Source organism: Stenella coeruleoalba (genome assembly GCF_951394435.1).
Source record: "Stenella coeruleoalba genome assembly, chromosome: 1".
Taxonomy (NCBI): domain Eukaryota; kingdom Metazoa; phylum Chordata; class Mammalia; order Artiodactyla; family Delphinidae; genus Stenella; species Stenella coeruleoalba.
Window position 1 is genome coordinate 35,184,352 of NC_137169.1, and position 23,687 is coordinate 35,208,038.

General features: G+C 51.1%; 1 protein-coding gene across 4 annotated transcripts in view; it reads left to right on the top strand.

Moving 5' to 3' along the window:
* The window catches only part of SZT2 (SZT2 subunit of KICSTOR complex), a 50,450-nt gene that overhangs the window by 4,160 nt on the left and 22,603 nt on the right, over positions 1 to 23,687 (top strand). For all 4 annotated transcript variants that reach the window (XR_013827678.1, XM_079917490.1, XM_079917491.1 and 1 more), the window contains exons 2-27: positions 6,079 to 6,204; positions 6,515 to 6,688; positions 6,998 to 7,168; positions 10,479 to 10,610; positions 11,380 to 11,521; positions 11,934 to 12,040; positions 15,945 to 16,155; positions 16,381 to 16,551; positions 16,969 to 17,203; positions 17,393 to 17,522; positions 18,270 to 18,412; positions 18,667 to 18,819; positions 18,966 to 19,080; positions 19,295 to 19,512; positions 19,612 to 19,827; positions 20,217 to 20,295; positions 20,542 to 20,636; positions 20,907 to 21,075; positions 21,276 to 21,390; positions 21,504 to 21,617; positions 21,819 to 21,989; positions 22,136 to 22,230; positions 22,474 to 22,597; positions 22,704 to 22,868; positions 22,960 to 23,164; positions 23,469 to 23,584. Coding sequence is in view for 3 of the 4 variants with exons in the window: in XM_079917490.1 (XP_079773616.1) it covers positions 6,079 to 6,204; positions 6,515 to 6,688; positions 6,998 to 7,168; positions 10,479 to 10,610; positions 11,380 to 11,521; positions 11,934 to 12,040; positions 15,945 to 16,155; positions 16,381 to 16,551; positions 16,969 to 17,203; positions 17,393 to 17,522; positions 18,270 to 18,412; positions 18,667 to 18,819; positions 18,966 to 19,080; positions 19,295 to 19,512; positions 19,612 to 19,827; positions 20,217 to 20,295; positions 20,542 to 20,636; positions 20,907 to 21,075; positions 21,276 to 21,390; positions 21,504 to 21,617; positions 21,819 to 21,989; positions 22,136 to 22,230; positions 22,474 to 22,597; positions 22,704 to 22,868; positions 22,960 to 23,164; positions 23,469 to 23,584 (3,892 nt within the window). In the remaining variant the exon portion in view is untranslated. The remainder of the gene's footprint in view (positions 1 to 6,078; positions 6,205 to 6,514; positions 6,689 to 6,997; positions 7,169 to 10,478; positions 10,611 to 11,379; positions 11,522 to 11,933; positions 12,041 to 15,944; positions 16,156 to 16,380; positions 16,552 to 16,968; positions 17,204 to 17,392; positions 17,523 to 18,269; positions 18,413 to 18,666; positions 18,820 to 18,965; positions 19,081 to 19,294; positions 19,513 to 19,611; positions 19,828 to 20,216; positions 20,296 to 20,541; positions 20,637 to 20,906; positions 21,076 to 21,275; positions 21,391 to 21,503; positions 21,618 to 21,818; positions 21,990 to 22,135; positions 22,231 to 22,473; positions 22,598 to 22,703; positions 22,869 to 22,959; positions 23,165 to 23,468; positions 23,585 to 23,687) is intronic.

The following is a 23,687-nucleotide window of genomic DNA, read 5'->3' on the forward strand; positions in this document are numbered from 1 at the left end:
AGACTTCAGTTCACCAATGGCCTTGAAGAGTCAGTCTGTCATTCAAAATAACCTTCGAAACAAGGTGGAGAAATGGAAGCTGCACAGCAGTGGAATTAAGCAGCCTACTAACAAGTAGTGTGAAGAAAATCTTCTAATAGGACAGTGCTTGTTTATATCCTCCATCTGGTGCATTCCCCTTTCCCTCCTCACTAGGCCAACCCTGCTCAGTCTTCAGGGTCACTTTCTCTTAAGACTCTTGCCTGAGTCAGGTTACTTTGTTACATGCTGTCATAAAACCACATTCTTATCCTTGGCACACTTAGTTTGTATTAATGTAGTATTTAGAGTGATTATTTGATTAGTTTTTTCCTCCATTATAGGGTAAATCTTGTGAGGGCAGAGAATGCCAATTTTTGCTTTCCATTGTATCCTTAGGACCAGCCCAGTGCTAGCATGTATCAGGCTCTCCGTAAATTTGTTGACTGATAAATGAATGCATGCTCACCTTGCCTTTGTCCTCTTGGGACTTGGATGAGGACTTGATGGCATCCTGATCAAATGAGCAGGGAAATTAGGCTGGAAAGGGATTTACTAGCAGACAAAACAGTAGTCAGGCTTCACAATAGAAAATAGGCTGGATTTATCCAATGTAATAGGACGAATTGAATAATTGTGTGTGTCCCAAAAAAGCCAGCTGCATGAGGAGAGAATGGGGGATGTGTCTAAGCAGCAGCAGAAGCGAGAAAGTCAGAGAGGTTTCTTGGGTCAGTAGCATGGTGAAGCTTCGCCTGAAGTAAATAGACTCTAGGAGATTCTGAATCTGTGACCTCTCCTGGGTATTGTGCTCTATTCTGGCCCCCACATTTTAAGTTGAAAAGTAGACCAACCAGAGTTCATTCGTAGGCACGTGATCTAAGATCTAAAATAGTGAGGGAACTTGAAACCATGCCGTTTTCTTTCTGTTTTATTTTATTTTTATTTATTTTTGGCTGCGTTGGGTCTTTGCTTTCTCTAGTTGCAGCAAGCGGGGGCTACTCTTCGTTGTGCGGGCTTCTAATTGCGGTGGCTTCTCTTGTTGCAGAGCACGGGCTCTAGGGACGCGGGCTTCAGCAGTTGTGGCTCGCGGGCTCTAGAGCGCAGGCTCAGTAGTTGTGGTGCATGGGCTTAGTTGCTCCGCGGCATGTGGGATCTTCCCGGACCAGGGCTCGAACCCGTGTCCCCTGCATTGGCAGGCAGATTTTTAACCACTGCGCCACCAGGGAAGCCCGAAACCATGCTGTTTGAGCTACATTTAAGGAACCTGGAGATGTTTATTATGGAGAATCAAAGACTCAGAACCATCATCAGATGTTGATAGCTTCTCCTTTGGCAGAGGTTCAGAGTTTTCCCTGTGTGGCCTCAGGAGGTAAAACCCAAAGTGAGTTAGATATGTTCAAGAGAACAGATTTCAAGAGCAGGCCAAGGTAATATCAACAAGACAGACTCTGGCTCAGTGTGAAGAAATTTTCAACTCTGCCAGCTAAGTGGGGGTGAGCCAAAAAAGCTGAGGGGAATGGCTGTGCAGGACTTCCTCCAGACTCAAAGAAGCAGCACCTTGTTACCACTACTATGTGCATTTATGTGACACTTTTAACTTTACAGTGTACTTTCACCCATCATTGGGGTAGGTGGTGGTATTTTATAGAGGAGGAAACTAAAATTCAAGCCCAGAGTCTCAGCTATCATATCACATTTTCTTTCCATAATACTGTAATTCTGTCTAAAACAAATCTATTCAAGTTTACACAACTCCCCTTCCCCCGATTCCAGAATTGTAGAAAAGAAGATGATACCAGTAAAGAACATACTAGTGAAAAAAAACTTGGTAAAAACAACTTTCAGGGAGGCAAAGTCCAAACAACAGACTGGGTTAGTTTTTCCATAAAGCAGATGAGGAAGGATGAGAACTCTTGAACAACAAAAGCCAGATGTTGAAAAAAATGAAAAATTAGGAATCTCTGGTAAGATACTAAGAACATAGCTTGAAATAGAGAAGAGAATAAATATAGCTTGCGAGAGCAATTCCCCTCATTCATACATTCATTCAACAAATACTCAAACCCTTAGTGGGTCTTGGCACTGCGCTAGTTACTAGAGATACAACAAAGAACAATACAGACATCCCCTACCTCCCTGGAGCTCCTACACTTGTAGGGGAAACCAACGTTAAAAAATACACAAATTCTTCATTATGAACTGTGGTGGATGCTATTAAGTAGTCCAGACTGCTTTGTGAATGCCGAGCAGAGATAACAAACAGTGTAGGGAATCATGGAAAGGTTCATTTATTAAACCCAGAGTGGCCAGGATTTTAGTCCTAGAAGATGAAGTGAGCAAGTGTCCCCAACTGTCCTTATGGTGCTCCCTCCTTTAACCCTGGCTCAATATGGGCCAAAACTCCTTTCTTGGATATTTCCTTGCATAACTGAAACAGGCTGGCATTTGAAAAAAAGTCTTCACTAAGCACCAAAGAAGAACAAAAGGAAAAATATGGAGACTAGTGTTAAGATTACCTTACCTTAAGAAAAGTTGTACTGCCTGTGATTCATTTTAAATGCTGCGTTTCCTTTGCTTAGCTTAGAACATATAGTGAATTCACTTATTCAGCAAAATTTTATTGAGCATCCTATTGCCAAGCAATGCACCAGGCTCTGGGGATAGAGTGATAAACAGAAAGGGCTGCTGAGCTGGGATATCCTTCCTATTCTGATAATACTGAGCCCAGCCCGTCCTTTTTTAGATAAGAACCTTGGCAAGGATCCAGCATAGTCAACTTGTAGACGAGAGAGGTCACTAATATCATACCCACACCAGTTCAGCCAATCCTGAGGGAGAGGTTGCCTACTGGCATTGAGCACAGTTGCTCTTTCTCTGAGAAAGCCAAAGCCCAAGGCAAATGAATATATTTTATGGTGTTTATTGGTGCTCTAATCATACATATGGAAGCCGTCAGGCCTTGAATTTCTTATAAGGGTGTTGACAAAATACCAATGAAAAGTTAATATTAAATGTTTTACAGTACAATATGTAAGTATACCCAAGTTAATAGACTAACACTGTGGGAAAGAAATTAGGCAATCTGGCAGAATTTTCGAGATGTTAATCAGGGAGAAGGCCGTCTTTTCTATTTATTTATTTATGGGAGTATCTCCTTTTGAGACCAAGGATCAGAGAAAGAGAGGGCAGGTAATTGCTGCAGTTTCCTTCTTTGCCAGTAGACCCCTTTTGTCTTTTTAGGAGTGTGGCAATAAGAGCGTTCAGTTTGATGGGACCTTTTGAGGGGGATGGTGGTTAGAAATGATGGGAAATAGCTATATCTGATTTCTCTAGATAACAGAAATCATCCTGCAACTTACTGGTTTCTGATGTTGCCTTAGTCATCCTTGACACCTTGTTTTTTTGGCTTTTCTTTTGGTTACTTTCCTCCCTACTTCAGTTAATCACCAGTTCTTGTCCACTTTTTTTTTTTTTCTTTGCGGTACGCGGGCCTCTCACTGTTGTGGCCTCTCCCGCTGCGGAGCACAGGCTCCGGACGCGCAGGCTCAGCGGCCATGGCTCACGGGCCCAGCCGCTCGGCGGCATGTGGGATCCTCCCGGACCGGGGCACGAACCCGTGTCCCCTGCATCGGCAGGCGGACTCTCAACCACTGCGCCACCAGGGAAGCCCCTTGTCCATCTTATTTTAAAGATTCCTTAAAGTACAGTTGAGCTCATTCACCTGATCACTTGTCTTGAAGGTTCGTTCAACTGACTTTTCCAAGACTCTCAGTGAAAGGCAGCGCTGGTTTTGCATTCTAGCACACAGCTACTTGTCTCTTCAGGAACAGTCTCAAGCAGTTCACGGAATGGCTACTTTGAGTAGCTCTGGTCTCGGCCATTGTCATCTCCCCTGGTTGTTAGGGGATCTTTCTAAGTCATGTGGTAGCCAGACGGAGTTTTTTTTGAATGCAGGTATAATAGTACTGCCCTGCTGAAAAAAGAGTTTGGTGGCTTGACCTAACTCTTGGGTAAAATCCAAAATCCTAGCCAGGGCCTGCCTCAGGCCAGTGCAGGGAAACAGTACAACAGGGAGTAGTATTTCCCAAAATGTGATTTTAGATGGTGCAGAGACAAAACACAAAATAATACTAAATCACATCATAGTGATGTTTAAATTGTCTTTTTGATTATGTCAGAGCATCCTTTCTATTTATAAACCCCCATCGTGTTCCTTCTTGTAACCACTTTAAATCTTTTCTGCTCTTAAGTCCCCAGTTTGATCCAGTCGTCACACTCAGTAGATGGGTTTTGCAGCTCATCAAGCCTGGGTTTGACTTCTGGCCCTATGCCTACGAATTCTGCTAAGAATTCTGCTGAGAAATTAACTTTTTTGGACCTCAGCTTTCTTCTATTGAATGTTTTGTGTGAAGACTGAATGCAGTTACTTAGGTAAAGAGCCTAGTACTGGGCCTGGTAATAACCTGTAATAGTTGACTTCTATTATATTCTTATAAGTGCCATGCACCATGCTGAGTGCTTCACATGCACGGTTTCCCTTCATCTGCAGGACAGCACAATTAGATTGGTATTAGGATTTATCTCCATTTTACAAATGAGGACACTGAGGCTTAAATAGTTTAAGTACCTTTTCCACAATCTCACAGCTAATAAGAGGCTGAATTGGGATTCAAACCCAGGCTGTTTGAGTCTGAAATTCTTGTACTGAACTTTTACAGTGTACAATTGGATGTATTTTAGGTGCTCAATAAATATGAGCTCCTTCCCTCTTCTTCCTTCTTCTCTCATCCATGCCATTTCCTAATATCTGTTTCTATACCTCTTTATGCTTGCCTTCTGAGGAAAAAAGACTTCCTTCATCTTTAGCCATTGCATCTCTGCTCTCCACACTCTTCTCCGACATCAGGCACCCTTCATTATTGCTTTTCCACGACTTTTTCCATCTCTTCTCCATGCATATTTCCCCATTATTGAAAAAAAAAAATCTTCACTTCCTTTCAACATCCCGTTTCTCAACAGGTAGTCACTGACTTCTGCTCACTTCCTCACAGCCTGTCATTTCCCCCTCACTAGGAACACTGGAGGAGAAATTTGCAGTTTGTCTAAACAGGAGGAGAGTAATCTTTTCATCTGAGGCAAGAGTAAGGGGGTAAAGGAATGTTACAGATAAGGGTTAATCTGGAGGAAACATTGGGGGAGTTCAGACCAGTTGACCCTTATTTTCTCTGCGAAACAGTAGGCACATTTATCTGCCGGGATGGCGGGGGTTGAGAGATTGGAAAACCTGAGTGGAATAAGGAAAGGTTACTGACCAGGGAGAAATAAAAGGATTGGTAAAGGCCACTAGAAGTGGCACCACTGGCGAGGTGACAAGTTTGTTTCTGTCAAAGTACAGCTGGTGTGGTATTTGTGTGGATAAGGAAGAAAGTCAAATTCATCCTGAGTCAAGATTTAGCCGGGCTTGTGTAGTGACAGGTGAGGACACGGGCAAGGGAACTGACACTTGTTAGGACACAGTTGAACCGACTGCCCTTGAGGCAGTGGAAGGAAGGAACTAGAGCGTTGACAGCTGAGAAGGGTGTGGGTGGGAGACTGTGACCCACAGAAGCTGGGCTTTGAGGTCTTCAGTAGGCTGCCATTCACCCAGTGAAGATCCTTTAGTGCGTGCTGTTGTCAAGGCTTATTAGGAGAAACTGCCAGGATTATTGTCTGCTCTCTTTTAAGCAATTTGCTAAGCACAGGGACACAAAAATAGAGCAAGACACAATCCCCACCCTCATAGAACTTAGAGTTTATAGGAGAAGCTCACATATCCGTTGAAATGTGCAAAGGTCACTTGGTCTACGTAGAGGTCTTTATAGGGGGAATGGGAGCCAAGAGTTGAGAATTGAATCCTTGGGAAGCCCTTGCACTGAGGTGGGGGTAAACGTTTCACTTCTGCTGCCTTGCCTCTCACTAATGGATTCTGAGCTCTTTGGACAAGTGACTTGCACCATGATCTATATGTACTAGGAACTAGTGAATTTTTATGGATTTTTTAAAATGTCTCTTTGTCCCCAGGTGGAAGAAGCTGGGCAGGTGTTCCTGTTGATGAAAAAGGATTATCGAATATCCCGAAATGTTCGCCTGGCTTGGTTCCTCAATCACCTGCATCAGACTGTGCAGGCCACGCCCCAGGAGATGCTGGTGAGGCCCAGAGACACACAGGATGTGAAGGGCTAGCCCCGAGGGTCTGTTTTTTTAGGAGGGTGCTGGAAACACACAGGAAGGGAGACTAACTCTGAGGGGTCTGATTCTAGGAGGGGCAAGTGACTTTGCCCACAAGATGATTCCCCAGGGGAAATCTTGTTTAATTGTTTTTCCAGCTCGGAAGAGTGCTTGGTTGGGTTGCAGAAGGTAGAACCAATGGTGTGTCATTTTGGATATGGAAGTCAGGTCCTGGAAAGAAAGGGGTGACTTCCTGACTCTTCCCTTTCCTCCCCGTCCTAATCGTCAGCTTCAGTCTGAGCAGGAGTTGGAAGTCCTCAGTGTCCTGCCTCCTGGATGGCAGCCAGAGGAACCGGTGGTCCCCAGGCCATTCCTCCTTGTACCATCCACCCGGGTCACCTTCCTGGCCTGGCAGTATCGGTTTGTCATTGAGCTGGACCTCAGCCCATCTACTGGCATTGTGGTAAGGGGTTGGTTGAGGGGAGACAGTGGGAAGAAAGGATTGGGTGGGAAGTGAGGAGAAGAGGAGGGGTCTGGGATAAGTGAAGAATGATCTCACAATGATGCCGTTTTGGAAAGGAGACAGGTTTCCTTTACACAACGGAAGGAGTGGGGGGTGTTTGAAGACAGATCCCATTCATCTGTGGCACCGTATTTGGATGTGTGATCAACCTTAAGAGTCCCACTGACCCATGGAAGCTGCTTGTTTCTGCCCTCCGCTCAGGGCTGCCTTTGGTTACCCTTGAGAGACCTTTCTCTGCATTGCCCTCAGGATGATTCCACAGGCGAGATCTTGTTTGATGAAGTTTTCCATGCCCTCTCCCGCTGCCTAGGCGGGCTGCTCCGGCCCTTCCGAGTGCCTGGATCTTGCATCGACTTCCAACCTGAGATCTACGTCACTATCCAGGCCTACTCCTCAATCATTGGCTTGCAGTCCCACCAGGTATTGCATCCTTTCTTCAAGTTTGTATCCTCAGACCTAATTTCAGATAGTCCACTGACCAAGTCCTTATCCTGTCTCCACGGTCTGTGCCCAAAGTCCCCAGCTCTCCTCGAACCTGTTCCTAGTCATCTCTGTGAGTCTCTGTCCTCTTAAGAAGCATCCATTGCTCTGGTCTTACAGGGCCTTCCCATAGCGTTAGGTGAGTTGGCATTGACTGGACAAATGCCCCTCTCATTCCTCCTCTGAGTCTCTGGTCCTGGCCGCTGAATGACTGTTTTCTCTCCCCCGCTCCCTTTAGTTCCATCAGAAGGTTAGCTAATGTCCTAACTCCTTGCACTACCAGCAGGAGAAACAAAGACCCAGAAACATAATTTCTTCCAAGGACAGAGGAGGGTCATTTTTCTCCTAGAGCCCTGTGAACTGGTGGGTGTAACACTGACCACACAGATAATTACAGGGCTTATCCAGCACCCAAGCAGGCCATCAGAAGGCACTCCTTTTTGGAGAATGGCCAAGTCTGTTACTGGAATATCTGTATTGGGCTTAGATAAGCATTGGTCCAGTTTCCCTTCATCTACTCTTAACCACCCGCAACTCACTGGTAGAGGCTTACCCTGAAATTGTCCCTGATGGCTTCATTGTCACCTTAGCTGTCAAACTGGCTTTGAGAGAGGGGGATGCAAGGAACAGTACCTGAGGGGCTGAAATACACACAAGGCAATTGGTACGTGCCTGGATCCCAGCCCTCTGCCCTGGTTTAAAGTGTTCTCCTAGTGCAGGTGTTAGGACTGTTGGGCTACATCCCCAGACTTTGCAGGTGCTCACAGTCAAGATGGGAAAAGCCTGGATATTAGGTAATCACTCAACACTTGGTTCACTTTGACAAACACTTACTAAAGCCTGATATATGCCAGGCCTGGGCTAGGTCCTGGAGACACAGATGAATCAGACCCTGTCCCTGTCCTGATGGGAGGGGTTGAGAGTTAGTTGCGGAGACAGATATTAAAGGGGGTAATTTCAGTTGAATGTGATAAGGGCACTGATAAGTTTTGACTCGTGATATGGGAGCACCCAGCCAAGCCTGGGGCAGCAACAGGAGAGACTTTTGGACAAAGAGGCATTTGAACTGAATCTTGAAGGATGAATTGATGTTAACTATTCAAAGAAGAGGAAATGGGCTTTCCAGGCAGAGGGGCCAGCAAAAGCAAAGACACAGAGCTATGAAACTGTGCTCTCAATCACAGGGGTTCTAGGGAACTACATGTTACTCAGTTGGACACAATGAAGTTTGAATGATGGGGGGAGGGTTAGGGGGGTGGTAAAGAGGAGACTGGAGAGATAAGTGGGGGCAGAATTATGAAAGGCCTTGAATGTCATGGCTAAGAACTTGTACTTTATTCTGTAGGGGAGTTTAGTGTGGTGGTGAAGAGCACTGGATCTGGAATAACAGTGCCTTATGTGCTTCCTGGCTATACCACTTACTGGCTGTGTGCTCTTATGCAAGTTACTTAACCTCTCTGTGCATCTGGGTCTTTTCTCCAAAATGGGGATGTCAGCAGTACCAGTGTTGCATGGTGATTGAATTAATACATGTCAAGCATTTAAAATGGTGCCTGCCACATAGAAAACATGCAAATGTTAGCTTTTAAAACTCTTAGCTATGGGTGGAGAACCACTGGAGGTTTGGAATGTCAGTGACAGGATCAGATGCAAACACTAGGAAGGTCACACTTGTTTGTGGCCAGTGAGAAAGATGGATGGGGGACAAATTCTGGATTGGGGAGAACAGGCAGAAGAGTATTGCAGCATGGGAGAGGAGATAAGTCCTGAACAAGGACAGCAGCTGTGGAGAAGACAAGGAGTGAGAACTTAGGTAAGCCTCCAGGGCCACTTGCCACTAAGTCAGCTAAGAAGTCAGACAGCTTCCTCACTTGTCTCTGTAGCTCCCTCAAGATGCATCCTGCTGTTTTTCAAAACAAACAAACAAACAAACAAAAAGTCACGTTTATAATACATGCCCAGTGAAGGAGATTTGAAAAATACGTAAAATATAAAAAACTCACAAAACTCACTCATAATAACCACCCAGAAATAACTACTATTGACATGTTGTGGACTGCGTTTCTTCTCTTTGAGTTTGTGTTTACTTCCCTCGCCACCACCCCTCCATCCAGAGAGAGGAGAAACATCGGGCTCATTCTAAACACACAGTTCTACATCCTGCTTTTTTAACGTGTGATACGGGCATTTTTCCATGTCACTAAATATTTTTGAAAACACAATTTTTAATGACCACTTGTCTTCATATTTTATCATATTTTGTCGTTATATATTTAGCCAAACCTTTACTGTTGGACCCTTAGGTTGACCCAGTTTTCACTCTTCTAAACAATACAGCTCTGAGCATCTTTCTCACCTTTTCACAGCCGCAGTTCCCACTATTCCTCTGATTCTGTTTCTCTTCTCACAGCCAGGCCTTTAGTGGTCCAGAGTCCCGCTCTGCCCTCTTCTGGCTGTCCCCACCCACTCACCCAGTTCTGAATAGAGAGAAGAAGTAGCTGTTGCACGGGAGGGCAGGGGTTGGGGAGAAGTGGGCAGGTTGTAGGAGTCTGATGGGGGCAGGGAGAGGAGAGATCCCGAGGGCCACCACAGGGACCACCAGGCCTTTATAAAACTTTTAGGATGGGGGCACTTATTTATGTCGAGAGTAGAAGGAAGGAAACCCCATGGAGAGAGAATGAAGCTATTAGATAAAAGATCCAAGAGTAGATGGAGCGATTAGCTTTAGGGAGAAAAAGGAGGAAGAGGAATCTTTTCTTCTGAGCCTGAAAGGAAGAACTAGAACACATAGATATAAACGTCTAGCAAACACTGAGGACATTTTCGATGGGTTGGAGAGTAGTACACCCTCAGGGTTAGGGTGAGTGGGTAGTTCCTGTTGACCTGTTTCCTTTCTCTGTGAAGAGGGGGGTGGGAATTACCTGCTGAGGGTAAAAGGAAGGAAGGAGCATTCACTGGGGCAATAAGATTTTGAGCTTAAAAAAGAGAAAAGGTTCAGAACAGCTTCTGTGTGCAGTGCTTAGAAATCAGCAAGAATACGAAAGTATGAGTCAATGAGAAAGGCTTTGCCTGGCCAGATAGGGCAGCTTATAGACAATGTTCCGGAGGCCGAGGTGGAGGAAACTGGAAGATCTTCTGGTGCCTCCACGCTTGGGGAAGCCCAGTGTGGAGAATAAATAGGGAGACCAGAGGGGTACTGCCCAGTGACCCCCTGACCTTCATGGCTTGCTCTTTCCATCGTGCTTCTCAGGTGCTGGTCCAGGGCTGCCTTTTGGACCCTTCCCAGCGGGAGATGTTCCTGCAACAGGTGTATGAGCAGCTCTGTCTCTTTGAGGATAAGGTGGCCACCATGCTGCAGCAGCAGTATGATCCCCAGAGCCAGGTATGTGGGAGAGAAAGTGGGTAGAGGCCACTTAGAAAGAGGAGCTGTTAAGGGACAGAGAGGAGAGAGGAAGGACAAGCCACATATTATAGAGGGAAAAGACAGCAGAAAAAAAGGGCTAAAAACCGGGGACAGAGGGAGCCAAGGAAAGAAGTGCTAGTGAGTGCACACAACAGGTTTCCTGTTGAAGAGCGCTCGGATACACTCCCCAAGACACACGTTCTTGCTGGGAGAAAACGTGAAGGCAATTTGCTTGTGTTTTTTCAGTCCTGCATCTTCTGCCCCAGTGGCTCTGAGAAGGTGATCATGGGTGACTTTGATCTCTAGTATTTTGTACAATCAGTGATAAAGCTGCTTGGGCTCACTACAGTGCACTTTCTCATTCCTTTAGATATCCTAGAAGTAGCCAGGCAGATAGCAGTTCTATATGTCTGAAGACTTAATCTGATTGATGTGTAAGACATTTCATAATGGCGATGGGAAAAATATGGAAAAGGGGCCTTATTGGCAAAAGGTGGGGAAGCCCTGCTGCAGTGCAGTGTGGTGCTTCATCTGGTGCTGGACTCCCTGCCCATCTGAGGGTCAGTATCCAAGCACACACTAGGGGAGGGAGCATAGTCAGGACTTGGCCGCACAGTAGGGGAATTGGGGTCCTCACAGGATTAGGCCCGTCTGGCCTGGGCAATGCTGGGCTATAAATTCTGGTTTTGCTGTGGAGGGGGCAGCAGTGCCATCTGTCCCATTCTATCTTTTCTGTAACTTGAACCAGGCAGAGGACCAGTCCCCAGACTCAGGGGAGCCCCCGGGCCGGAAAGTGGGAGTCTCCATGGTGACAGCTGATCTTGGACTGGTCAGTATGATCCGTCAGGGCATCTTGGCACTGCAGTTGCTGCCGTCAAACTCTAGTGCAGGTCAGTAGAAGGAATGTCGGTGGGACTGGGGAAAAGGGGGAATACAGGAAGGGAAGGGGGCATTATCAGCAAAGATAGAGGTTCCAGGGGATCAGTGGGCCCCAGGGAAGAGTGTCTATTTCCTTGTTTGTAAAAGGTAAGTGTTTATTAGCGTATATCTCAAGTACCCCCTGCTCTGACAACCGTCATGGACCCTAGTGGGAAGGAGTAGAGCACCAAGGTCGTCACTTAGGAGGAAGTTGGGATCCAGCCCTCAAGAGGAAGGAATGGGAGGGAAGGAGAGAAGGAAAGGTGCTGGAGGATTATAAAACACATCGGTTGGTGGACACTGACGCCCCGTCCATCAGATGCCTCCCCGTGACTTTGATCAGGCCAGGGTCCCCAGGTCTGAGTCTGATGCTTCCTGCTCCAGGTATCATTGTGATCACAGATGGGGTGACCAGCGTCCCTGATGTTGCTGTCTGTGAGACGTTGCTGAACCAGCTTCGCAGTGGCACTGTGGCTTGTTCCTTTGTGCAGGTGAGGACTTTCTGGGAAGGAGGAGAGGGAAGTGTCGTATATCACAAGGTGGGCTGTGGCTGGTTACTTTCTTGCAGGCAATGATTTCCCAGGTAAAGCCAATGACATAGTTCTGGAGGATGGGGGGGACATCATGTCTAGAACAGGGTAGGTACTGTGGTGGGAGAGGACTCTCATCTTTGTCCTCTTTCCTTAGGATGTGAGAGACAGCATGTTATAGGAAGAAGAATGCAGAATTTGCAGTCTGGCAGTCAGTTCCAGTCCCACCTCTCTTATTAGATTAATTATTACTGTTTTGGTTGCAAGGGTCAGAAAACCCAGCTCAAACTGGCTTAAGCAGAGGAGGGAGTAGGTATATTCAGGGACCTGCAGCCAGTTTGGATTGACAGACTATAGGATAGGAGGCAGAGAGCTGTGGGAAACAAGGCTGGAGGGTAGGCATAGGCCACGCATGGAAAGCTGCTTCTGCTGTGTTAGGCGTTCCAGCATAATTCTGCGGGTGATACAGATATATGGAAGGAAAACCACTAGCTGGGTTTATGTTTTATAAAGGCCACTCGTGTTGCTGGGGGAAGGGCAGGAGAGAAGGCAGGGAGGCTGTTAATTGCAGTGGTCAGGTAAGAGAGGATCAGGGTTTAAACTGGGGGAATTCAGGGTAAGAGAGAAGGGGGTAGGATTGAGGAAATGAAGCGGTAGAGTCAACATAACTTGTGATCAGCAGAATGTAAGGGGTGAGCAAGAGAGAGGGGCTAAGGATGTCTCCAGGTTTCTGACTTCACTGATGACTGTGTATCTGGCAGAGCAAACAGAGAGCAGCAGTTGGGGTGGAGTGAGGACAGGACGGTGAATCCAGGTGTTGTGAATGTTGTGTTTGAGGTGCCTGTGGGTCAACAGGGTAGCTGTAAAGCATCACCTCTGGAGTTAGGCATGCCTGGCCGGCATCCTGGCTTCAGTTACTGGCTGTGTGACATGGGGCACGTCACTGTCACTTCTCGGTTGGATTCATTTGTAAATGGGTGAGATGATGCATTTAAAGGGCTTAGCATAATGCATAATTACGTAATGAATGACTGCTGTTCATAGCAGCTAGCAGTTGGATATGCAGATCGGATACTCAAGAGACAGCACTAGCTGAGAGATAGCAAGTTAGGATTTGGCAGCCGACACATGGTGTTTGAGAAGGGAGGAGGGTCCCCAAAGAACCTGGGGGCCGCCAGTGTTCAAAGATCTTTCATAGGAAGAGGGCCCAGCAAAGAATGAAGGGAAATCATCAGACAAGAACCAGGAGCTCTGGTGTCAAAAATTTCAGAGTTTGGAGGAAAAAAGGAGAACTTAACAGCATGAGATGCAACAGAGGGATCATGTAAAATGAGGAATGAAAAGTGCCCTTTGGGAGATCAGCTTGGTGCTTTGTGACCACCTAGAGAGGCGGGATAGGGAGGGTGGGAGGGAGACTCAAGAGGGAGGAGATATGGGGACATATGTAAATGTATAGCTGATTCACTATGTTATAAAGCAGAAACTAACACACCATTGTAAAGCAATTATACTCCAATAAAGATGTTAAAAAAAAAAAAGAAAAGTGCCCTTTGGGTTTGGCAGTTAGGAGGTGGTTATGGGGATTTTTTGCAGGCCATTTCAGTGAAGATGCGGCACGGGAAATGATTGCAGTGGATTGAAGAGTGGAGAGAAGAGAAGGAAGTAGAGAAAAGTGTTGACACGCAGAATTTGGTTGTTCAGATCAAGTTGGGAGCGAGAGAGAGAATGGCAGCCAGAGGGGAGTACAGGGTGGAAGGAGAGGGGTGTTCTGCTTTGTTTTGTTTTTTAAGCTAGAGACTTCAGCGTGTTTCCAAGGAGCTGTGGTGAAGCAGAGTTTGAAAATAAGGGAAAGGGAAGGAAGCCGGATGGAGTAAAGTCCCTAAATTGACAGGAGGGCATTGGCTCAAGAAACAGATGGAGGGACTCTTTAGGAGCAGGAGAGTGTCCCTTCTTTTTTTTTTTTTTCCTTCTTCTTTGAGACTGGATAGAAGTGAAGATGTAGATAAATTCTGCCAAGGGGGCCTCTGATTCCTCTCCAAAGTAGAAGGTGAGGATGTGTACTGGAGGGAGGGAGGGAGGGAGGCAGAGCCAGGAAGGACGAGCGGCACTGAGGACGGCCCTGAAGGACTAGCTGGGTTGGGTGTCGTATGTTTTGATGTGGTGCCAACCTACACAGCTATGCAGGGTTTTTTTCCATTTGGGATTCACTGAGATCTCATTTGGGATCTGGGTATAGAACTTGTGATCCTAGTTGGGGTTTTCAGGTGGAAGTAGAGAAAAGGTGAAGGCAGCCAGGGAGTTGAGAATGATGCATAAGAAGTTGCTTGACCATGGGGTCCAGGCTGGGTTGAGAAAGGAGGGCCAGGAGGACGTGGATAGATTTGAAAAGAGTAGAGGCTCAAGGCCTGGGAGCCTTAAGGAAGTCAAAGAGCAGCAAGAGGAGGATGGAAGGAACCTAAAAATGGGACAAAGTTGGGTGTAATCAGTCAGATGTGGCAATTGAATTTGCAAAGAGGGAGTAGTTCCAGGTGAAGCCCAGGGCTAATGTGTAGTCGGCGGGACACGGGCTTTCTCTAGTTGCGACTAGCGGGGGCTACTCTTCGTTGCGGTGCACGGACTTTGTATTGTGGTGGCTTCTCTTGTTGCGGAGCATGGACTCTAGGCCTGTGGGCTTCAGTAGTTGTGGCACGCAGGCTCAGTAGTTGTGGCTCACGGGCTCTAGAGTGCAAGCTCAGTAGTTGTGGCGCAGGGCTTAGCTGCTCCACGGCATGTGGGATCTTCCTGGACCAGGGATCAAACCCATGTCCCTTGCATTGGCAGGCAGATTCTTAACCACTGCGCCACCAGGGAAGTCCCCTGACTAGTAAACATTTTAAGCTTTGTGGGCCATGTGGTTGTCACAACTACTCAGCTGTGCTCTTATAGCCTGAAAGGAAAGGAGGCACAGGCAATAAGAAAATGAATGGGCATGGATGTGTTCCAATAAAACTTTATTTATTTTACTTATTTTATTTATTTATCTTTTTGGCTGCGTTGAGTCTTTGCTGCTGCATGCGGGCTTTCCCTAGTTGTGGCGAGCAGGGGCTACTCTTCGTTGCGGTGCGCGGGCTTCTCATTGAGGTGACTTCTCTTGTTGCAGAGCACGGGCTCTAGGCATGTGGACTTCTCATAGTTGTGGCATGCAGGCTCAGCAGTTGTGGCTTGCGGGCTCTAGAGTGCAGGCTCAGTAGTTGTGGCGCACGGGCTTAGTTGCTCTGCGGCATGTGGGATCTTCCCGGACCAGGGCTCGAACCCATGTCCCCTGCATTGGCAGGCGGATTCTTAACCACTGCACCACCAGGGAAGTCCCAATAAAACTTTATTTACAAAAATAGATGATAGGCTAGATTTGACCACAGATTATATGTTGTTTGCCAATCTCCAGTCTTTAGGCTTTGTGCTCAAAATATTGTCCACAGTCCAGCAGCCTTGGCATCACCATGGAGCTTGTTAGAAATGCAAAATCTCAGGCCCCACCCCAGACCTGCTGCATTTTAACAAAATCCCCAGGTGTTTTGTGTGCACCCTAAAGTCTGAGAAGCACTTTGTTAGACACTGTAGTCTTGAGATGATGACAGGAATCCAATGAACCAGTGGCCAAAATCTTCAGTGAATGGGGGCCGGCTGGTATTTGATGTGGAGCAAGATGGGTGTGGCTAGATGGCATGGGCTTCAGACAGAAGGGCTCAGGGAAGGAAAGCTGCAGAGCAGTGGTCTGTCTTGGGAGAACACGGGCCCACTTCCCACCGTGTGGGTCAGGGATGGGAGCAGCCACCCAGCCCGGTGGCTCTTTTGGAGCTAGGTCTCTAATTGCTCACTTCTTCAGGTAGGAGGAGTTTATTCTTACGACTGTAGTTTTGGCCATGTGCCCAATGTGGAACTGATGAAGTTCATCGCAATGGCAACATTTGGCTCCTACCTGTCCACTTGTCCTGAGCCCGAGCCAGGCAACCTGGGTCTGACTGTCTACCACCGGGCGTTTCTCCTCTACTCCTTCCTGCGCAGTGGGGAAGCCCTGAACCCTGAATATTACTGCGGTGAGTGGCAGACTGGGGCAGGTGTGGGAACGGGGGAATACAATGTGGACCTAGAGATGATGCAGGAATCCATCTAGGGCTTGGGTCCCCGGGGCACTAGCAGGATAACTGGGGCTCATGGCTTTGGCACTGTTCTCTCGCGACTCAGTGTGGCCTCTGCTCCTGTGCCTCTGTCAGCTAACAGATAAAACGCTTTCCCCTTCCCCATCCTCACTGGTCTTCTAGGCTCTCAGCACCGCCTGTTTAATGAGCACCTGGTCTCCGCAAGTAGCAATCCTGCCTTGGCCCTGCGCCGGAAGAAGCACACTGAGAAGGAGGTGCTGGCTGACTTGGTCAGCACCGTGTCTGTGCGGCTTCGAGAGGGCTACAGCGTCCGAGAGGTCACACTGGCCAAAGGTAAGGGTTTAGGTCCTGCTGTATCCCACAGGTCTGAACAAAGCAGAAGACACACACGTACCGTGCATGAGAGGGTGTCTCCGTGACAGAGTCTGCCTGTCATTTGAGACAAGTGGGTTCTGAGTAGCCTTCAGGGCTTAGTTCTCACAGCGTTCAGCTTCCAATTCCGTCTCCTTTGGCTCCAGGTGAGTCAGCTGAGGATGGTGTGGTGTCCGGAACTTAGCTTTGTTTTCAGATTACCCCTACAAACTTCAGTTGTGTCAGTTGGCAGGCTCCGGGCCTGCATTCTGTGGAACCACGCTTGGAACCTTTGGCCAGGCTAGAGTTTCATGTGGTAGGTGGGGTTTCAGATAGGACTCAGTACCAGGCCTGGAGTCCCATGCCCTCCTGCCCTAACCAGCTCTCCTTCCCCTGAAGGAGGGTCCCAGCTGGAGGTGAAACTGGTGTTGCTATGGAAACACAACATGCGCATTGAGTACGTGGCTGTGGCACCCTGGCCCCTGGAGCCTGAGGGCCCTCGAGGCACCCGGGTGGAAGTGACAATGGAAGGTGGCTATGACATCCTGCACGATGTGTCCTGTGCACTAAGGCAACCCATTCGCTCGCTGTATCGGACCCACGTTATCCGGCGGTTCTGGAACACGCTGCAGAGGTGAGTGAGGTCACCGCTCAGTGAGGGGTGCCCCATTTGTTGTGTGGAGGGACAGATGTGTGAAACTGGGGGCTAGAGAGGGTCACCCCGAGCACTAGGCTTGTGTCCAGGGCCCCCTGTGCCCCTGGGGCTCCCCTCCTCTGACTCACCAGAGTCCGATGAGGCTCAGGGTTGGCACTTGTTCTGCAGCATTAATCAGACGGACCAGATGCTAGCCCACCTTCAGTCCTTCTCCTCAGTCCCGGAACATTTCACGCTTCCCGACAGCACCAAGAGCGGAGTGCCTCTCTTCTACATCCCGCCCGGCTCCACCACCCCGGTGAGGGGCCCCAACGCTCACTCTCCCCATCTTGTGCCCACCCAGACTTGGATTGTCACTGCATCTAGAGCCCAGAACCACGTTCATTTTCCTCTCCTCTCAAATCTAAGGCCCCCAAACCAGGACCCTGAGCTTTCGCCTTGAGAGCTCCCTCCCTCCGTCCACGCCCCTGGGGGAAGGAAGGGTCTATAGAGAGAGGCTGTCCTCAGCAGACCGCGGGTGTCAGAGGTAAAGACTTGCAGAATGCCTAGGTGGTTGTCTCCCAGACGACTGCGAGCCCCCTTGCAGTCGTCTCCATGTGGCATACTCTGGCCGCACCCAGCACCTTCAGCCAACCACCGTGAACTATGCACTTCCTGAAGACCATGGCTCCCTTTGTCCTGTGCTTTCTCCACACTCAGCCCCGGCTGTCAGCCTAGCACTGACAAGCAGGGGGCTTATGCTAGCAAATAATGGCCTCATCCTGGGGTCCTGCCATCACTCAGCGGCTTTCCTCCAAAGTCAGTGGTGGAAGTTCCATCCTTTGCCTGGATTCAGCTTTAAAGGGCTACACAGCCTGTCCCTGGGTTCGTTCATCCTAATCCAGCCTTCGTATTGGAGGCCATTTTTGCCTCTGTCCCAGGCTGGGCCATGGGTTCCTTTAGCCTTACACCAGTGCCACCTCTGACCCCCTGAGCCCCACGGCTCTGTTTGCTGCGTGGAGGTTATTCATGCATGCTCCTATAGGGCTGTGCTTCCTGTCCCCAGGTGCTCTCCCTTCAGCACAGTGGTTCCGACTCCTCCCACGCCCAGTTCGCTGCCTACTGGAAGCCAGTGCTGTCCATGGATGCTAACTCATGGCAGCGTTGGCTGCACATGCATCGCCTAGTGCTAATCCTGGAACATGACACGTGGGTATCCGCCATAGTTGGGCCATCGTTGGGGCGGAGGGGCTGGGGTGAGGGGACGGGGAGGGATGGAGAAGGGAAGCAGCAGATGAGCCCATACCGACCTTGGCCAAGAAAACTCCGAGCCGTCCTAGCCCTCCTGCTCATGAGCCTTCAGATCCTCAGACAGGTCCTAGTAGAGAGAGAGGTAGCAGTTTGTTCTTCTGCCCCATGACTGGGGCTGGGAGGGCTGCCCTCTCTCCACACCCTCTTCCCAGGCCAATCCCCAAGCACCTGCACACCCCGGGCAGCAATGGCCGCTACAGCACCGTGCAGTGCAGGATCTCACACTCCTCGCTGACCTCCCTGCTCCGTGACTGGAGCAGCTTCGTGCTAGTCGAGGGCTACTCCTATGTGAAGCTGCTCTCCAGGTGGGCAAAGTGATGTCCCCTCACTCCTCCCCCTCCCCCTCTTCCCACGTCTCTTCCTCTCACCCCAAACCCTCTCCCTCCTACCTCCTAAACCCATCTTCTCCCAGCCAAGGGCTGCTCACGGACTCCCTCCCGTTTCTCCCCAGTGCCCCAGACCAGCCCCCCTCCTCCTTCTACATGGTCCGCATCATTTCCAAGGCCCCGTGCATGGTGCTCCGCCTGGGTTTCCCCATTGGCACACCAGCACAGGCTCGGCACAAGGTGAGCTGGACCCCGACTCACTCCCAGACCAAGGAGCCCTGGAATGTTGACTAGCTCGTTCTCCCCAGACTCCCCAGGGCCAGGGCCAGTAGAGGGAGGAGCCCCCAGACCAAGTAAGGCTTGGGGTACAAGGTTTTCTCACCTTGTCTGTGGGCCCCTTCTCCACATCTGTAGGAGACGGGAGTAGGAGGGTCCGATCACATTTTTCCCTCAGATTGTGTCGGATTTGCGGGAAGAAATCCTGCGCCTACGTTTCCCCCACCGGGTGCAAAGCAAGGAGCCAACACCCAAGGTGAAACGAAAAGGGCTGGGGGGCACCGGTGGGGGCAACTCTCCCTCCAAGTCACCCCCGCTGCTGGGGCCACAGCAGGCCCTGTCTGATCGGCCCTGCCTTGTGGTCCTGCATAAGCCACTGGACAAGCTGCTCATCAGGTTGGTAAAGAGAGTGGGGCCAGGGCCAGGAGCACGTGGGGGGCTGCGGCTAAGCTGGGTATGAGTAGAGATCAGCTGGGAATTGCCCCCCTTGCTCAGGTATGAGAAGCTACCGCTGGACTACCGGGCACCCTTCTTGCTGACACTGGAGCCACCAGGGCCACTGCCCTTGGTGTCGGGCCGCTCGGCCTCTTCTAGCCTGGCGTCGCTATCCCGCTACCTCTACCATCAGCGCTGGCTCTGGAGCATCCCATCGGGACTGGCCCCCGCACTGCCGCTCAGCGCCATCGCCCAGCTCCTCTCCATCCTCACTGAGTACGTCACCAAGCCTGCTGGGCAACTTGGGGCAGAGTCTAGTGTAGACTCTGGGTTTGGAAGCTGGCAGAAAGCCTAAGCCGGATCCTGCCCCATCTCAGCCCCAGTTTCTGCTGTGGCCGCTGCTGTGCAGAGGATCCAGCAAAGAGCAGTGTGGGCTGCTGCCCTCCCCACCACGACTCCCCCGACTCAGTTTATTTTGGCCTCTGGCCCTAACTGCACCTGCCACCCCTGAGGGACCAGTCGTTTGGGCAGGGCCACCAGCGGACAAGTCTGCCTGGATGGCTTTTGGAAAGTGGGTATGTAAGTGGCGTGGGAAGCAGGGGCTGTACACTGAGTGTCTCTCCCCATCTCGTCCTGTCCCCACCCCCACTCTTGTGGGCCTTCAGGGTCCGGCTCTCGGAAGGGTTCCACTTTGCCTGCAGCGGGGAAGGAATCATCAACATGGTCCTGGAGCTTCCAATTCAGGTATGTGCTGTCCCTCACGACCCCTCCCACCAAGGTCCATCATCATCCCAGGGATACTCACCTCTGAGCTGGGTTGGGACCACTGGAAACGCTGCCTCACAGGGACCCTGTGGCCAGAGGACCCAAGGCCTGAGGCCAGTCCCAGGACAGTGTGGCGAGGGGACTAAAGTGCTGAGGGTCAGAGCTGGGCCAGGCCAGATCTCTGCCTGGGCCGGGGCAGGGCCAAGCTTTCCTATCCTGTCCCAGAATGAGCCCCCGGGGCAGGCTGCAGTCGAAGAGAGGCACACGTGCGTCGTCCAGTACATCCTCTTCCCCCCGCACTCTACCTCCACCAAGGACAGGTGAGGCCCAGCCCTCTCTGAGCCGCCTTGCTCCACGTTCCCCCTTCTTCCTACTGTCCCCTGAAGTTCTGTCTCCCAGTGCTGAGAGTTGGGGTGGGAGATACTGTCTCCAGATGCTTTACTGGGCAGACGCAGGTCTGCAAAGACCACGTGTGAATTGTGGCTGTCCCGTGTGCCCTGGCCTTCCCGCCCTCCGTGGACCAACTCCCAACCAGGTGGTGGTGGGTTGGACTCTCCTTTCTTCCGGGCTCAGAGCCCTTCCTCCTTTAGCTTCTCAACAGATGATGACAATGATGTGGAGGTGGAGGCCCTGGAGGGAGACTCGGAGCTCAACCTGGTCACCGAGGTGTGGGTGGAGCCGCAGTATGGACGAGTGGGGCCCGGCCCCGAGAGCTGGAGGCACCTCCAGGACTTGGCATACTCGGAGATCCCTCGAGCTGTGAGTGGCCTCGGGAGTACCCCACCACTTTCCAGGTTGGGTGCATCCCCTTGGGAGCAGCACAGCTTGGCGGCTTCCTGGTCCCCCTGAGTCTCCGTGTTCTGAATGTCCGTGACTGTGAGGGCTTCCTTGATAGCTGGAGGCTGGGGTCCTCTTGGCCAGGAGGGGCTGACCCCTGCCCTCTGCTATTCCTCCTCTAGCTCCACCCTCGGGATGCTGCCTGCATAGGCTCCATGCTGAGCTTTGAGTACTTGATACAGCTGTGCCAGAGCAAGGAGTGGAGTCCCCTGCCCCCGGAGCCGAGGGTCTCTGATGGTCAGTGGGGAGGGGGCCCCTGGGGAGGAGCAGGGGAGCGGGTGGGGAGAAGGCAGCCACAGACAGGGACTGTGGGCCTCACTGCGCTCTTGTCTTCCTTCCCTCCCTCCCAGGCTTGGACCAGGGAGGAGACACCTGTGTCCACGAGATCCCTTTCCGTTTTGACCTAATGGGACTATTGCCACAGTGCCAGCAGATCCAGATGTTCTTCCTTCTGCTTTCCAGAGGTGGGTGAACCTTGTACCTAGAGGGCCAGCCAGCCAGGGAGTGTTAGAATACAGAGGGCAGATGAGTCTGCGAATGAGCGGAAGAGTGAGGGGGCAGGAGGGGGCTGGGAGGCTGCAGGAGGGGCCGGGCTGGTTGGGGCTGAGCCGGGGGCGCCGGGCAGCAGGAGACCCTTGGTGCTGAGCAGAGTGTGTGTCGGGCAGAGCCAGAGGGCGTCCCTCTCGCCGAGGGGCCCTGTCCCGCCAACGACATGGTGCTGTGCCTGCTGCACAGCTGCCTGGGGCAGGAGCTGAGCGACCGGGAGATCCCGCTGCCCGCCGCCGACCAGGCCGCCTTCCCGCGTGAGGTGCTGCGGAGGAGCTGCCACAGCCCACGTGAGCCCCCGCCTCGTTCCCGGCACCGGACTTCGGCCCAGCCGCTTTCCCCCACCCCACAGGGTGCCTTCTGTCTGGGTCCTGGCCTCCCCTCCCCTTCACCTCAGAGCCCTGCTCTCTCCCACCCCTCTCCACCCGCATTGTAGGTCCAGAGGGGCCACCGGTGGGGGACTGTGGGATCCTGAAGGATGAAGCAGGCGGCAGCGCCCAGGCCAGCGGAGACTCAGTTCTTCCCACCCGGGTCAGCACTGGTGCATCTCCTTGAGCCCTTTGTCATAGTGACCTCCTGCCGTCCCCACATATTCACACCCCAGCTTTCCATCACTGGGGATACTAAGTGCCCCCCTCCACTGACAGGATGCCATCATTCCCCTTGGTTCCCGATCTTGCAAGCTATCCCTGAGGATGGACTCTCGGGCGGAGGAAGAGAGCGGGCATTGGATGGTCCCTTATAGATGGCTCTAAGTTTGTTTCTCTCTTACAGAGTCTAGGCCCTTCTGAAACTCTCGGGCCTGTCAACTCTGCCCAGCCCCCTCAGTGGCGCTGCTATGCAAGGCTTGTGACCCCCCAGCATGTGTTTCTGACTTTCCTCCCTGCGACCTTCTCAGGTACCAACCGCGGACCTCTCTCACTGACCCCCTCAGATACAAGCCCTGGAGCTCCCTCCACAGCCCAGCAGGCGGCTCTGAGTTATGTCTTGCTTTTCCTCTTCAGATGTCCAGCATCTGGCTGCCTATGGCCTGGAGGGACCCTCTCAAGAGGAAACAAAGTCTAAGTTCGAGGACTGGAGTGGGGCTCCCAGCCTGAAAGATCAGGGAGGAACCGGGGTCAGGGCAACAAAGTCCCAGGTCCCCATCCTCAGTGTCACCCCAGCCAGCGGTAAGGCTGCTGACTCTTAAGTCAGTTAAGCAGCAGCGGAAATGAGAACAGATAAGAGGGCTCAAAGCCATGTGCCACCTCTTGCCCACAGACAGTGCCCAGAATCCAGGAGAGCTGAGCCCACCCTTTCATCAGGACTTACCAGCTTACACTGGGCGCCAGGCTTCACAGACAGAGGGTGCAGATGGGCCCCGGACGCGGTGTCCTGTCTACATCTATAGCTGTTCCCTGGAAGCGCTGAGGGAGCAGATGGTGGGTGTGCAGCCCCCTCAGGCGCCCCGAGACCTCGTCTTCCGGTGAGTGCCCTCAGTGTTGACCTAGGTCCTCTCCCAACTCCCAGCCAACCGTGGCCCCCAGCTGTGGCTCAGATACATACTCAGGGGTACGGGCAGACAGGTTGATGGTCAGTGGCAGGAGCTCAGCTTCTGAGCCATGTCCTGCCCGTTTCGTGCTGGACTTCCTCAGCACATCAGTTGAGCTTGCTGGGCCGTGGATACGTTTGGTAGGGACCCAGGGATGATCCACTGGAGGGTTGGGGATGGTGAGTCTGAGGTGTCACCAGGGGAGCTGGCCAAGCCGTCTCTTTCCTCCTGTTGCTAGGACTCAGCTCCTCGACCAGCCTTCCCTCTCCTCAGCCTGGATGGAGCCCAGGCACAAGGAGGCAGCTACGCACTGTGCCTTGCTGCAGGAGCATGCACAGCGCTGCTACGTCCGTGGTGAGTGTGACGCCGTGGCAGGGAGGAGCCCACTTTGCAGCATTACAGGCATGGGGACTGGAGAGGCCCTTGCAGAGCTTGACCCTCGTGGCCCCTTCCAATT